The sequence below is a fragment of the Phasianus colchicus genome, chromosome 1 (genome assembly GCF_987193195.1).
Source record: "Phasianus colchicus chromosome 1, bPhaCol1.hap1.1, whole genome shotgun sequence".
Lineage (NCBI taxonomy): Eukaryota > Metazoa > Chordata > Aves > Galliformes > Phasianidae > Phasianus > Phasianus colchicus.
This window is the reverse complement of record NC_143436.1, coordinates 138,867,187-138,883,229: the sequence shown is the minus strand read 5'-3', so window position 1 is coordinate 138,883,229 and position 16,043 is coordinate 138,867,187. Positions and strand designations below refer to the sequence as shown.

At 38.2% G+C, this 16,043-nt stretch overlaps 1 protein-coding gene across 1 annotated transcript in view; it reads left to right on the top strand.

Annotated features, from left to right (window-relative positions):
* The window catches only part of CUL4A (cullin 4A), a 36,319-nt gene that overhangs the window by 694 nt on the left and 19,582 nt on the right, over nt 1-16,043 (top strand). The window contains exons 2-9 of the mRNA XM_090128500.1: nt 46-161; nt 3,444-3,548; nt 5,725-5,793; nt 7,459-7,532; nt 8,653-8,815; nt 11,224-11,313; nt 12,191-12,273; nt 14,135-14,202. Of these exons, the coding sequence (XP_089984626.1) occupies nt 46-161; nt 3,444-3,548; nt 5,725-5,793; nt 7,459-7,532; nt 8,653-8,815; nt 11,224-11,313; nt 12,191-12,273; nt 14,135-14,202 (768 nt within the window). The remainder of the gene's footprint in view (nt 1-45; nt 162-3,443; nt 3,549-5,724; nt 5,794-7,458; nt 7,533-8,652; nt 8,816-11,223; nt 11,314-12,190; nt 12,274-14,134; nt 14,203-16,043) is intronic.

Genomic DNA, 16,043 nt, shown 5'->3' with positions numbered 1-16,043 from the left:
CGTGCCCCTCGGGCCGCCCTCAGCCGCCTCCGTGTTCCCCCGCAGAAAGGCCCAAGCTGCCCGATAACTACACGCAGGACACCTGGCGCAAACTTCACGAGGCGGTGGCGGCCATTCAGAGCAGCACTTCTATTAAATACAACCTCGAGGAGCTCTACCAGGTAAGACCCCCAGGGCGTCGTTTTTGTTGTAACAAGGAGAACGGAGTGCTTTGAGGCTCTCAGGGCTTCGGATCGAGCAGGAGGTATTCTGATTTGTTAAAGGTCGGTTACACCTCCGGAGCACTCTGTCAGTGCTCTGTTTCCAGGCAGCTGACAGCGTTATTCCTCGGCCTCTCGCATCTCCTTGGAGAGCTCCTCCGTGAGGTCTGGGCCCATGAAAAAGCAATTTGTGTCAGAAGGTACTGATTGCTGCACCTGGGCGTCCAGCCACCCCAATGCAATGCCTGCTCCAGATCCTGAAAATGGGGTCTTGCTCTCTCTGGGCTTTGCGCATCCATGTTTTACAATGGCTTTTTTGGTATCTGCTTTGGCATTTGTGAGTAGCCAGCGTTAAATGTATTTGTTATAATACGCAGACTTCAGTGCCAGTACTCTTTGGAGAATGAAGGAAAGAATCACAGTGCTCGTGTTGTTATAAAACGTTACTGATGCTGTGAGTTGTGTTGTGCAGCTGAAGTTAACTGTGAGCGTTCTGTGGGTGTTTCTCTGCAGATGTGGATCTTGTTGCCACATCAGCGTTGAAGATGTTAATATCCTCACCTCAAATTTTCTAAATATTCAACAGCGGTAGTTTCGATGACATCTGTAAAATAGAGACTGTGAGGGAGGAGAAAGGCAGCGGTCCGTATTGAGTCTATGCAGGGAACAATCAGGGTGAGTGTGAGAGCTGACCTGACTTCTCTATGTCATTAGTTGGAGTGTAGCGTGTGGCATCAAAATGGCTCATTGTGTGAAGGCGTATTGTCCTAATATAACTTACTGCCTTCAAGCTGGACTGATAAATACATCTGCTAATACTTACAGGTTTGCAGAATCTGAATTATGTAATACATTTGATGGTTTTAAATTGAGCGTTTGATGACCAGCTAGAAAAAAACACAGATGCTTTGAATGTTACCTAACTTGTTTTTAGAGGCTCAGAAATGAGATTATAGTAATATGGGTATGAAATTGCCAGGGCACGGACTTGAGCTTTGGCAGTAGAGGAGGAGGGAGAGCTCAGATAAGCTGTGAAGAGAGAACTGTACTTTTTTTTTTTGTTCTATTTGCCTGTTTGTAAAAATGTGCATGTTACAAGGACGGCCCAGTAGTCTGGAAGTCATTGGTGCAAATCAGCAAGATTCCTGTGTGGTGGGTGGTGGCTGTGAGCATGCCCATGCATACATACTTATTCCTTCTGCCAAAGGAATAAGAGGAAGTTCGCATCTTTTAGAAGCCTGACCTGTACATACAGATCACTGTAACTCCCTGTTGGCGAGCATGGAGCCATCCATGGGGAAAATGTCTGCGTGCGTTCTGCTTCTCACTGGCAGGGCTCCTTTTTGTGCATCTCTATCTGGCATCGTGAGAGGAGGAGAGAGAGCCTGCTGGGGCTCAGTGCGGCAAGCAGCGGTACCCCAGCCTGCCTTTGAACTTCTTGATTGATTTATTTAATTTGGCACGGTGGCAGAGTTAAAAACAAGGAACGATCGCGAGGCCTGGTGGGAAACCCAAAGCATAGTCTTTCCCAAGCAGCAGTGGCGGCATGGGTTAAAGCACAAAGGTGCTTGGCAGAGGCAGTGAGCAATGGGAGGGTGGCAGCCAATTTTTGCTACTAAAATAGAAGTGATGTCTGGGATTGGTGGTAGATTGCCTGGATCTGGGTGGAAGTGGCTGATATTTGATGGGATACAGAAAGTGGGGCAGTGCAAGGAACTGCCAAGTGAGGAGCGTGTGATAAAAATAATGGAAAAAGAAAATTCCCTTTGCAACAAGATCCTAAATAACTTGAAATGGGGCAGCAGCTGCCCTTCTTGAGGGCACGGAATAGAACATTGTTGCAGTTAAGGAAAAAAAAAAATACATGGTTTGAATCTTGACCAGATTTTTGTGGGGGTGGGTAGGAAAGGCTGTGTCTTAGAAAGCATAGCCAAATATCTGACAAACAGTTGTGTGATTACTGTTTGTTGCAGAGGTCACCTCACTTAACCTGTTCTAAGACTGGAATTAAAAAACAGTACAAACAAAAAAGTAGTCACGTAATGCCTATTTGTTTCCATCTTGTATGTTTTGGAAGATAAGCTCTTCAGGATATTAGAACTGATAGAGGAAATAGTACAAGCAACAGTAAGTAGCTTGCTAAAACAGAGGACTCTGCTCAAAACAAGCCATTATTTGAAACTTGTACGTGGTTTGTGTAGGTGAAGAGCCTACAGAGCTGTCTTTCTCATGTCATAGTAGATGTGATAATTATTACAGCTTTCTCCCCAGTCTCATTGTGTGCAAGATAAATAAAGATCAAATCAGATTTTTTCAGAGGCAGCACAAAATCTGAACAAAGCAAAACATATAGAAGAAGGAAATTATTGGTTTTCCCCTCTGCCTTAGTCAAAAAAGGAAAGCAGGAAGAGCTTGCTGAAGGCATTGCTGCAGAGATAAGGCTGTGGTTTGAAGCATGCTTCAAGCCAGTGCCACTGCCCAAAGAGACACTTTCCCCTTCACCTTTCTCTTCATCTGCTCATATGCTAACACAGTTCTTTTTGTGATCTTAAAGTAAAACAGAATGGAGAACGTGTGCTGGTACTGAGGCAAAGAGTTATGTGCTGGCATTAAGCAACATAACTTGTCACATCTCAAACAAAATGCACAGATACAGCTAAACTTTGAGGAAAAACAAAGACCAAGCCCTGGGAAAACACCAAGACTTTGTCCAAGTTCACTGATGCTGTCAGCAAGCTCATCAGCAAACTATGTCACTGTCAGTCTTTGGGAGCAAAGGATAAGATTTTGGGGTCACTTGTAGTTGTCTGAGTGAAGCAGTGCTTTAAGTATGATATAGGACCGTCTCACAAAAGAAAGGAAACTGAGGTGAGGTTGAAGAAAGAGATGAGCTGACTTTCTCATCACATCTAACTGCTTTGAATAACATTCTGTGAAGCACTGAATGGCCAAAAATACTGCTGTAAACTCCACAGTCCTCACAGAATGTTTGGCTGTCTTCATTGTGATTCATTTTAGGTACTGTGGTCTATTAATAAAATAGTTTATTGAAATACAGGACACAAGTTAAAATAAAGCGCGCCTGGAACAAAATCTAAATATAGGCAGTGGTATCGAATGAGGCTACGTTTTCTCTTTGGCATTCCCCTGAGTTTCTTGTGAGGAAAAAATGTTGATTACACAGGGACGAAAGTAAGAGTTCACTTAATTTTTTTTTTTTAATCTCATCTTTTTTGGTTTTAGGCTGTTGAAAACCTCTGTTCCTACAAAGTCTCTGCTACACTGTACAAACAGCTGCGACAAGTCTGTGAAGATCACGTGAAAGCACAAATCCTTCAATTCAGGGAATATCCTTTTCCTGTGCAAAGAAATTGTTAGATTTGCGCTTAATCATTTTTAAGTAAGTGGGTTTTTGTTGTTTTTTTTTTAAATAATGGTGGTGTATGCAAATATGTGAAGAGGTGCTTTGTTTACCGCTGACATATTTTCAGATGGACCATGAGCAACTTGAGTCATCCAAGGGAATAATTTTAGTATTTAGAGGCATGGTGGTAATGAGCCATTAAAATGAGTATTTGTTTTGTTATGAGTGCAAATGCTACACCTAATCTAGAAAGCTTCAGGAGCACTATGAGTCCAAAATCCTCACATATCTAACAGCAGGTGTGGATTTTTGTGGCAACTGTGTGGTGGAGATGCTTACAGTAGCAATAGCTGAAGGAAAACTAATTTTTAACAACAAAAAAGACAACTGAGAGTCTTCTGTGAGATAGTTCTTAAGCCTGTCTGTATGGTCACTGGTCAGCAGTGATATGTAATGGAGGCATTCACTGAGCCCTTCAGATACCTCACACGTACCTTGGGAGACAGATTAAAGTTCAGAAGATCACTTGGCTGCTTGTGACTTCAGAACACTTGCATTTGACAGCAAATTTCCCCATTGTTTTCTCAAGTTCTGTTAGGAGGCTTCTCTTTTTCCCTCTGAACTGATGACAAAAGTGCCTGAAGATCTCCTCAGGAAGCTTGAGTGCAGCCAGCACTGTTTTCTGAAGCCTGTTGTGCTTTGCATGCTGAGAGCATGCTTTATGTGTCTTGTGCATAATAGCCTACTGATTTGCACTTGCTGGGGAAGTAGGGTAAGTAGAGCCTATGCCCAGCAGGTCGTTCCCAGAGAGTGTCTTGGCAAACAGATGCTGGAGAGTGCTGGGGTGAACAGATGCTGTAGTGATTTGAGTGCTTGCCCTGTTTCCCAGGTCTCTGGTGGATATTCTGTTACAGAAAATGATTGGTTGAAATAGGAAGAAACAAGGGAATGGGGCCCAGAAAGAGCCCTCTTTCTAATTGAATGCCTTTAGCGTGCTTAGGATTGTGACTCTCAGTTTCTCATTTCACCTCATTCTCCAGGTAGGTGCCTACACTCACGAAGAAAATAAATTGCTTTCTCTGTTCGTATTTTTTCCCCCCCTTTTATATGACTTAGCTCCAGCATGGTGTTTTTTGAGTTTTTTTGAGTCCCAGTAAAAGAGCCTTGCTTCTACATGTCATACATGAAACACTGATATTGAATTGACACTGTGATTTCACCTCTTAATTGTGGCGTGTGTTTTTTTTTTTAGGTTTGATTTGATGCATTTTTAAATCATATCCAAGTAAAAAGTTCGTTAGTCAATACAGTAGCCTCTTAAATGTAACTGAGAACCAAATCTTTTGGTCTGCTTTAAAGCAGTATACAGTTGACCAGTTTTGCATCCCTGACTTTTCAGGTTGAGAAAATGTTATTACAACTTAAGCTGTAAAACTTTGGTTCTGTTGGGTTTGTGGAGAGAAAGCAATGTTTGGAGAGTTGAGAACTCTGTGTTCTACAGGTATACTGCTTTATATCCCAAGGACACGAGATTAGATTAATCAGATTTGACCAGAGGGAGTTGGAGATGGCATTGTGTAAGAAAGGTAGGCAAAGCCACCTTTGAGTTTACTCATGATACACTAAAATTCTGACAGCACAAGCAACAATTGGATCCATTGTATAGCGAGTAAAACTTTATGGTTTAATTAAGGAGACCTAGAGATGTATATGGAAGAAGCACTATTTGGATTTATTGAGGATTATTTGAAACTGTAACTGCTTTCAAGAGATTAGGGTCATTCCTGTGGTGTGCAGTGTGAACTCATTAAACAAAGTAAACCTTTCTATCCAGCTCACCTCCGTGGGTGATAAGGTTGGTTTTGACACTGATGGGATTTCTTACTTAAATCTATATCAGAGCTAGACAGCAAAGTCGCTAGATGGTATTAGTGAAGGGCTGTGAGTGTTGTTCCTTGAAAACATAGGGAGGATTTTTTTGGAGAGCTGCCAGATCCTGTGCTGGGCAGAAGCTTTGCAATTAACTGTTCATCCCTAGGCAGTCCCAGTAACATCGGAATATCCACGAAGGAGATTTGCTTAATGGCTGGCAAAGATCATCTCTGGAATCTGACCTCAAAAGTTACCAGCAAGCTAGTTTTCCTTAATAGGTGCTGTACAGATTCTCTGGATAGCCTTTTATTTTTAAAGAAGATAAATAAATGCTGGCAAGATCATTGCAGACAAATGGTAAGTTGTTTGTTCAGAATATGTATCCTTGAGATGTGCAGTCTGACAAAAGGGAATCTGTCGTGGTTTTAACTTGGGTCTGTGTTGCTGTTGCACTTCCTCCAAGTTTCAGTAGGATGTTTCACTTTCCCCTTTGCTAGCTATGAGCAGTTCTGTTGTCAAAAGTTACATTCTGCTGTGTTATTGGTTTGCTCTTCATTGATTTCATGATGATAACCAGCTGGAATATCACTCAAAAACATGCTGATACCAGTGAAATTGTTCACCAATTTCTTCAATCTTTGCTTATATAGATGGTTCCAACTGCTAGGTTAATTTGTGACTTTTACTTTGTATTTTTTGCAAGACAGAGCTGAATATCCTGACTTACTGGGCTGTTTCTCAGAATCTCATTCTTTATTTCTCCCCTTTTTGTCACCTACTTCTGTGATAAGCTATTACCAGGAAAAAGTGCCCTCTCAAAATCAATCCATAGGAATTGGCCTTTTAAGACCACTTCATTATAATTCTAGGTTTTCACTGCATTGTCAGCAAGCTCTGGCTACGGGTCCCCAAAATAATGGGACACCCAAATTACCTCCTTTTCCCTCCCCTGTGAGGGATGGGCAGGTATGTGTAAGCATGCTTTATCTGAAATGGAAATGGAGTGTTGTGAAAATTATTCTGAATGTATTCCACTGATGAAATTAAGGTTGAAGGTTATTGCCTTGAAAGTTTAATTGAACTGGACCTGTGTTTTTATAAAAATATGATGGTTTTTTTTTTTTCTGTGAACTCTGTTGTCTTTAATTACTTTTGAGTGTTCCTTTTATTGGTTTTATTCATTTATGTCTACTCCCCAGAACAACAACCTGTAGGAAGTGGCTTTCTTGCCCAGGTGCTGAGATAGCACCTGCAGTGTTCAAGGAAACAAAACAAAAACAATCTTGTTGCTGTTTTACTTTAGCATGGTTGGCTAGAAATTGTGTCAGCTTCAGAAGCAATGAAGTCCTTTAGAAGAGGATTGAATAGGCTTCTGAGGATAGAAAATTCAGTAGCTGGCCTAGCAGTGAGTTATTCATGGACATCCTGAGGTACTGTAATGCTAAATTAAAAGCTGGGCAGCCTTTTGAATGAACAAAAGTAAAAACGGATGTTTGTGAATGAGTTATAAGATAAAGCTCGCTCCTTTTCTCTCTTAATTTAAAAAAGAATATGTTTATACATTCTTCCTCTTGTTACAATTAATATCTTTATTTTTTTCATAAATTTTGACAACTGTCTTTCATTGTAAAGACATCATTGCCAAGTTTGTTGCTGTCTGCCTAAAACATTCTTAAGTGAAATCTGTGACAGCAGTTTACAGAAAGTTGATGATTATGCTTGAGGAAATATGTATCTCAATAGCACTAAAACCTAAACAGCACTAAGGCTAATAAAACTATTCTATTAATTGCTTATGAATTTGAAAATTGTCCTAAATGTATTTGGTTATAGTGATTAGTCATAGCATTAATATTAATAAATTACATTCCTGTAGAGATGCAGGTCACCACAAGGGTCAAAAATAGGTGTACCAGCAATGAAAGTACCATGTGTCTGTGATGGAATTTTTCAGAATTTGCCTTATAATTTAAATTGTTACATGCCAGCAAAGAGAAAAATGTTTTCTTCATATATTTTCAGATCATGATCAGAAGCATTTTCTTATTTTTGGATCGTACATACGTACTTCAGAATTCAATGCTTCCTTCTATATGGTAGGTATCTACATAAGTACTCCTTTAATCTGTACAATTTGTACTGTATTTGTAAAGGTTGAAAATATTTTTTTTTCTTCACATTATATTTGAGCTGTGTAGTAGGTTGATTAAATTTTTGTATTAATTTGTGGAAACTTAAGTCTCTGTCATATCCACCTTCCCCGGGAGGTAATATGAGGGTAAAAGGGGAAGGTCAGTCTGGATCAGCTGCCAAGTCTGGGTGAGACTGCTGCCTCTGGGCCTTCTGCTTTCAGTCTAGTGGTTTTTCAGGTGCTCCTGGCTTGGCAAAGTTCAGAGCTTGACTATTGGCTCTGTTGTTTTTTTAAATGTTAGGTGCACTCACAAGGTGCAGATCATGTTTCCTGGCCTTTTGTGAGTTGAGACCTGTGGCTCAGAGCTCTGAGGTTAACCCCCTGCTTGCTGCTGCAGTTTGAGCACCCCATGGCCATGTCTATTTCTCAGCATCCTTCCTGAGAGACATTTTGTATCATCACCAAGAGAAAGAAACCCGTGCTTTGCCAAAATTTTCTGGTGTCAGTATTCTGTCTAAAGCAAGAAAAGATGTAGATAAAATGCTGAACTAGCAGTGTGCCTCTTCCCTGCATGTATTACTTCTGTGTCCTCCCCTCAGGCTGGGGAGGAAGCTGACAGCCTTCTCTCACTGGTTAGGTCTTCCTTTCTGCACTCTGCACTTGTCTTCCTTCAGCTTTTTGTGTTAGGCTGTCTTTTACTGAAAGCCATCAAAGGGGTCTGCTCATAATTGGTCTTTTTTTTCCTTGTACTCAGAATGTTCCATTTACCTACTTACATTTAATTCAGATATATATTCAGATTCAAAATTACAATAGTAATTCTTTTTTGATAATGTTATAGTCTATTATGTTAAATAGATGCAGGCCAGTCTCAGATCTGACCTGAAGTTTATGCATCTGGCAGAACCTCAGTTTATATTTTTGTGATAGCCATTCTTGTAGAATATATACATGATTAATAAATTCTCTCTCTGTGCAATATGTACATATATTATACTTATCTTTATACATTCATATTTTCTCAAACATGCAAATTTTTGAAAAGAATCAACACAGTGATGTATCAATTTTCATTGTTCACACAGGGACATGGGGCTAGAATTATTTAGAAATCATGTCATTAGTGATAAGCAAGTTCAAAACAAGACCATTGATGGAATCCTTCTGCTGATTGAACGAGAACGAAGTGGTGAAGCAGTGGACAGAAGTTTGCTGCGTAGTTTGTTGAGCATGCTGTCTGATCTACAGGTGAGTACAGCAAACCTCAGTCATTACCACTAGTTTTAGAAACTGACTGGACTTTTCTGATGTGTGTGTTGTACAGAAATAATTTTATTCTAGTAAATGTGTGCTTCAAAATCTGGCTGACAGATTGAGAAAGTGATTCCCTTTTCTTTGCCCAATCCACAGTCTTTCATTCTCTATTTTTAAATGAGATTTCTGTGCTTGTTTTTTCTTAGCTGGGGCACGTCTGTGTTAATTGCTTGTTTTCCAATCCTAATGAAGGTTAAACATAGCAAACAAAAAAGGCTGCCTCTGCAAGTGTAAAAAGATTTTTTTTGAGTCCAGATCTTGGTTCTTATCACAAAAAAAAAATCACCAATTCAGCAACTGCTTAGCAGAGAGATCAAAGATGGAATGAGTTGCAAAGTTAAGGCAGACATTTTCAAATGGTTATGGTCAGTCTGTAGATGAATGAAATTTTCCATTAGAATAAATGTTTGGCAGTCAACCAATAGAAAAGAAAAATGTGATTTTGACTTGTATGTACATTGTTCTCTGTTCAACAACACAACTTTCTCCTATGATGTGCAATAAAATTTAGGAGCAGTCTTTCATTCTTAGAACCTGTTCTGCTGCTCTGTTCCCAACTGATGTACATTATTACATGATTTAGTAAAGGTTTAAAAAAGAGGGCAAAGGGTTCATAAAACTCTGGGAATGTTTAGTGTGGAGAAGAGGAGGCTCAGGGGTTACCTTATTGTTTTCTACAACTCCCTGAAAGGAGGTTGTGGCAAGGTGGGGGCAGACTCTTCTCTCAGTTGACAGCGATAGAACAAAAGTTAATGGCTCTGAGTTGTGCCAGAGGAGGTTCAGATTGGATATTAGGAAAAATTTTTCTCACCAGAAGTGTTGAGGCAGTGGCACAGGCTGCCCAGGAAGGTGGTGGAGTCACCATCCCTGGAGGTGTTCAAGTAATGTAGATAGTGACACTGAGGGACATGGTTAGTGGGCATGGTGGGGATGGATTGATGGTTGGACTAAGTGATTGTAGTGGTCCTATCCAACCCTTACAATTCTATGATAAAAGGCTATTAAAAAGTGCCTTTTAGTCTGGTAGCTTACATAGCTTTTCTGCTTTTCATGTTAACTTTTCTGACTTTCATCCATAACTTTTAGTGTACCCAAAAGATTTAGAACTGATAATTCTGTTCAAGAGAGAAGAGAAACTTCTTGTGATATAAAAATCATTAACAGATCTGAAGACAGATCTGATTTGTGTGCTCTTTCCCACTTGTTTTTCCTGTTGCTTGCCAGTCTTGTCTTACCTGCACCAGTTTTTTGTAGGTATTACCAGTGATTACTTTTTTTTTTTTAGCAATGTACACTGCTAACTAAAGAGATCTCCTTTATTAGATCCTTCTTACAGAACTGGATTTCAGCCTGCAGTCGTCTTCACTCTCTCAGAAGTGCTGTTTTCTTTCTTCACTGGAGAACCTAACAAAATGTATTTTTATATTATCAGGCACAGATGTGCTTATGATCCTGCCTTCAGGATCTCTGCTTCTCTCTCTTCTTTCACTGGAGGTTAGCTTGTGGTGAAAAATGAATTAATAACACAAATCTTATATTTCATTCAAAAACAATTAAGCTCTTACTCATTCCTAATTTTTAGGCAATTACAAAATTGAAGACCAGCTGCTGAAAGCTGATTCCTGCTTACATAAATCTTGTTCTATTGCAGTTCCCTGTTGTAAAGCTTTATATGTGGTTTATGTAGAAATAATTTCATATGCTGTTAGTGTAGTTCAGAAAGTTAGTGAAGGAAAAGAAGGTAAGAAATAAAATCTTATGTTCAGTTCTGTTTAAAGAGATGGCTATAGCAATCAGTCAATGTCTGCTTATGACACTGAGTACCGTTACAGTCTGAATACCTGTCAAGCCAGAGATTTTGTGTTTGATGCACTGAGAAAAAGTCAAATATTTGAAAGTAGGTATCAGCTTTGTTCCTAAGACTTGTTACTGAGAGTATAGTCATTTTACTGTTGGGAATTACCTGTTTTGTTTTACCAGTTGGAACTGGCGCAGAAATATCAGTGGGGGTCTTGAGCTCACATGGATTAGATGTCATTGCTGTGCTGTTGTGTTGAGTGCTGGTGTTTTTGTGAATTAAACAGAAACCTGCCACTTTAGACAGTTTTAGTATTGATGACTGAAACACACACTATTGCTACACTGGGAAGTCAGCTCCGATTGTAGGCTTTCTAAAACCAGTAGGGAAAAAAGCAAACTTTGGCATTTATACAATTTTTATTTTTATTTTTACAATTTATTTTGCCTTCCTGAGACTTTACTTGCCCCCTATGCCTGACAACCAGGGTACACTACCTTTATTGGCAGCTTAATGTAAGTAATTAAATTGATTTCTTAAACAGGTTTACAAAGAATCATTTGAACAGAGGTTTCTGGAAGAGACAAATTGCTTATACGCTGCAGAGGGCCAAAGATTAATGCAAGAAAGAGAGGTAGGTGCATGCTGTAGTTAACTGTTTTTATTTTAGTTCCATCTGCTATGGGATTATGTGGGAACTTCTGGTAGCACCACAGAATGAATACTAAAAGAAATTTACAGGGACAAATGATGTTAATGCTTTGGGGACTGCAATATTTTATCAGAGAAGAACTGATTCCAGTTTACCATAATGTTGGGTGTGTGTGAGTATACATATATATATGTATACACACACACACTATATATATAGTATTTGTATATTGCATATAGGAACATAAACTAAGGGTGGAGAAGTGACATTTTCTATTGCTGAAGTCATACTGCCAAAAAGTTCATCTCCGTGTAAAGCTTAAAAATGTGCCATGAATAATATTTTTGCTCAAAAGCTGTGAAATATCCACTGGCACCATTCTACTCTGTACTTAATAGCTAAATTAACTGTTCACTTTTGAAATATATATTGTTGTATTTATTTTGCTGTTTTGTTCCAGTTACTTATTAGTTAAGTAGACTTGAGACATCTTTGTTTTCTGTGCTTTTGAGATGAAATTATGCTCTGTGGTAGGCAGCCTGAAAATGTATTTCTTCCTGAAAATGTACAACAGTATTTCCTGGTTGTCTAAAATAGAGCATGCTACCTTTGTTAATTTAATTTTAACACCGACTCTTGGCCAGTAGAGAATAGGTAGGTGCAATTACAATACTTCTATTATGAGGTAATATTGATTAGTAAAAACATAGATTGTGTAACATATTACATACCTGTGGAATAGTTATTTCCAATCTGTGCTCTCCTTAAATTTGTAGTTTTAAAATAGTTGTGATGAACAAGATAATCATTCATGCTATTGTACTTAACAGTTGAATTTGTCATTCTCCTATCTTGCAAGGTCCCAGAATATCTTCACCATGTTAGTAAACGTTTGGAAGAAGAAGGAGACAGGGTGATAACATACTTAGACCACAGCACACAGTGAGTACAAATTTTGTCATTTTTAGCATAAGTCGAGCATCCTTTACAAAACAGTGTCCGTGGCTGTAGAGGCACAGAGATCATCTCTGTAGATACTATTTGGTGTTTTTATTGTTTTTTTTTAAGACTTTATTTTTATCAGAACCAATTTATTTTAAATCCAAGTATTCCTTGAATAAAAGGGGAGAAATTTATCTAGAAAACTTCCAGTATCATTTGAAGTCAACAAAATATAACTCACATATGTGTTTTGAGATTAGTAGCTGATTTTAAATGTTAATAAGGGAACATTCACTGGGGGAAGAAATGTAAATTATGACATAGAGTAGAGAACATGGATACAAACATTCCATGTTAGTTTACAGTGGGTCAGCTTTGGTACAGCTGCTGCCAATGGATTGTGCAAGGTAGTTTGTTTTTTTCCTCATTGACATATTGAGTAAGAGCATGCATTTTACTGGAATAAGGATGCACAGTCACTGATGGGCTATAAATGTATATATAATTTTATAAGTAATGCAGTAGTTGTTTTTAAATAAAGAACGTAACTAGATAGAATTAGCTGAGAGTTTTTTTCCCTCGCATCTTTTTATTTCCCCTAGGTGATGTTGGCATTTCATTGGGTGTTAAAGGGATAATTGAGTAACTTATCTCTTTTTGTCTGATATATATGAAGAAAATAACTAGTTAAGCACGTGTTTTGCATATCATGGTACATATTTGAGCTTGAGTTTTCTTACAGGGGTGCCTAGCTTCTTCATGCAAAATTAGTCATGTGAAAACATATGGAATTATTTCTGTATGTAAATAAAATACTGTCTGTCTGTTTCTTAGTAAGTACTATGCTGCCTCAGGCAGACCAGTTATCCTAACTTTTTCTGTAGGCAGAAGGCCTTCTGGGGTAATGGATGATATTTTATGTAACCTTGAATCCTGTTCTTGAGGACATTTAGCAGTTGTAGATAGCAACAGTTGGAAGTTTCAGGGAAAACGAAAGTAGTCATAAAAATGGCTTTGTGTATGAAGTCTTAGGAGCACTTTAGGAAAAGAATAGAATTAGTGCCTGTGGTGCCCCGACACTCTCCTAGTACCTGCCTGTTTTTGGCTCAGCATATTTTTCTGAACTGGTGCTGTTTGCCTGTTTTGTATTATCTTGTGAATCTCTTTGAAATACTTGTGCCATCTCACTTGGATTCGTGTAAGCTTTTCCACCTATGGCATCTTCTGGCAAGGAGATTCCCCCCCTAGCAGCACACCAGCCACCACATAATAGATCATTTCCTTTTGTTTATTTCAAGTCTGGTTCCCAAAGGCATCATTCCCCAACTCTTACGTTGGAGAGTGATCACCCTGTTCCTTTTCACCTTTTTTCCTGCCCATCAGTGTACTGTACATCTCTTTCCCAGGTCAGAGAGTCCAAACCCAGATGTGTATAGCTGTTTCTCTTGGAGCTGCTGATACAGAATCTGATCATCCCTATTTTCTTTTTTGGACCATTGCAAATTCGAATCCTTTCTTTTGATGTGAAGGGACTAAAATTGTATATTGTATTTAATTATTTGCCTGGCATTCATAAGTGGTATTTTGGCAAAGGTAGGGACTTAAAAAGGATTTTTGGTATTTAAGTTCCTGCTTGTTATAGCTTGCTTTTTAGTATTTGAAACTGAATTTTTTTTAATCCATGGTTCATTGTTTTCTTTCTTATAACACTATTTTTTTTCTAACCATGTAGGCTCTGTTTTAAGCAGAAAATTGTTGATATTTTTAATATGATAATGTGAATTGCTCACAAATGCACTGTGACAGGAGGTAACTCCCTTATACCGTAGTACTTCTAATATACTTCTCTTGCCTTATTTAGGAAACCACTGATTGCTTGTGTGGAGAAACAACTACTAGGAGAACACTTAACAGCTATTTTGCAAAAAGGTATTTTTTAAAATTAATGCATTCTTTGGTAATCAACAGATTCTCATGGTCTGTGATAACTATAGGATCTATAGCTTTTATTTAATGAGATGCATTAGCTGTGGGGAAAAAAACTTCTGTAGAGACAGAAAGCTAATTCAATAAAACTTTACACCCATTGTGCCATCAGATCCTGTATATGGAAACAAATATCTAAAATGTAATTCCATATTTGTGTATGTTACTAAACCCCATGAGTTCCCTTTGGCTCAGAGCAATAGGCTTAGGAATTGCTTTGGAACTGTGATTTCCTCGAATTTGCAAACTTCCAAGTGAAAGCTGCAAATGTTGTTGTAGGGTTTTTTTTATGTGATGGTTACAGAGTGCGAGTACAGTAGTGCAACATATCCTTGTGACTGGATGGTTAAGGAATTGTGAGTTATTGGAACTGACAGCAGTCAGAAGCAATGCACTTCTTAGGCTTTTGTTTGTATTGCACCTTCTGACTGACAGTTCCAGATTTGAACTACCATCTTCTTAGGAATTCTTTATTCAGATATTAGTGTCTTCAAATCAGCGTTTCTCTTTCCCTCTTAACTTTTAATGCTTGTCTTTTTTCCCTAAATTCCTGGGTTTGTTCTGACCTTTCAGTACTTTAAGTGATCATTTTCTTTTCTTGCACTACCCACCTTTCAAGCTTTAGGTCTTCTAGCAAGTTATGCTTATATCTTTGTTCTTTTACTGCTGCAGTACTGATGTCCCTAGTACTCTGTTAACTTCAGCCTCCATCGCATCAATGTTTAATATTTTTGGGTTGATAGATGCACTCTTTTTGCTTATTTCTTCATTCCCCTTTTAAATATAGACATATGCATACAGTTTTCTCCAAACTACTCTGGGAATAGATTATTTCACTATTTTCATTACATTTGCAAAAATAAGCTTGTTTATTCTATCTTAGTTATTTTTATGTAAATTGTAAGAATAACCTGTACTTTTGTTGATGCGTGTCAATTTTGCTTGCTTTTTAGCACTATTTTAAAGTCACTTTGCCAGTGATAAACGTGTTCATCAGTTGGCTTAGCCACAAAATATTCTTGTTTTAATCTGCATTCTCTCTTGGTTAATAATGTACATTCACTGTCCATCTATGTTTTTGAAGTTACTATAATTCAGGATTGTAATACTGTTGGATTCTTTTGCATTCTATGTCTATACATTTTATTTATTTAAAAAAAGAATAGAAGCAAGTCTAACATCACTTGGCTTACTTCACTTTCTGCATTCATTTGATCCAGGGCACATTGTAATCCACTTATAACATCCTAGTATTCAGTGCAAGTAGAAGAAGATACTGCCTTTTGTAGGTTTTGTTCCTTAGGAGAGAGAAGGCATATGATGTAGTCAGTTTGATACAGCAAAAAAAAAAAGCTTACAAATGCAGGGTATGTATGTGATACTTTATTTCTTGTATTGTTCTGACTGCTATTTAATAGTTACTGCATTTTTTTTTCATTGTGATTATACTAGAAACTTGTAAGGCTGTGACAGTGCTTTCTGAAGTTGTGTTGCGTCAGAGGAGTTCCCTCTTTTTTTTTCATTGGTCAAGGATGTCACAAAGTATTTTTTCCATCATAGTTTGTATGCCAGAGGAAGAAGGAAGGCTGAACTTTATCAACTAGATTGTAACAAAGCAGATAGTGCATTGGTCTCCCTAAATGAGGAGGGAATGATGCTTGGATGTGATAGAATTGGCATTTCCAAATTTCAGCACCAAAAGAACATCAGTCACATGTATTAAAGTTTGTGTAATTTATCATTTTGTATACTTCTAAAGTATTTTAATTCTTCTGATCTCTCAG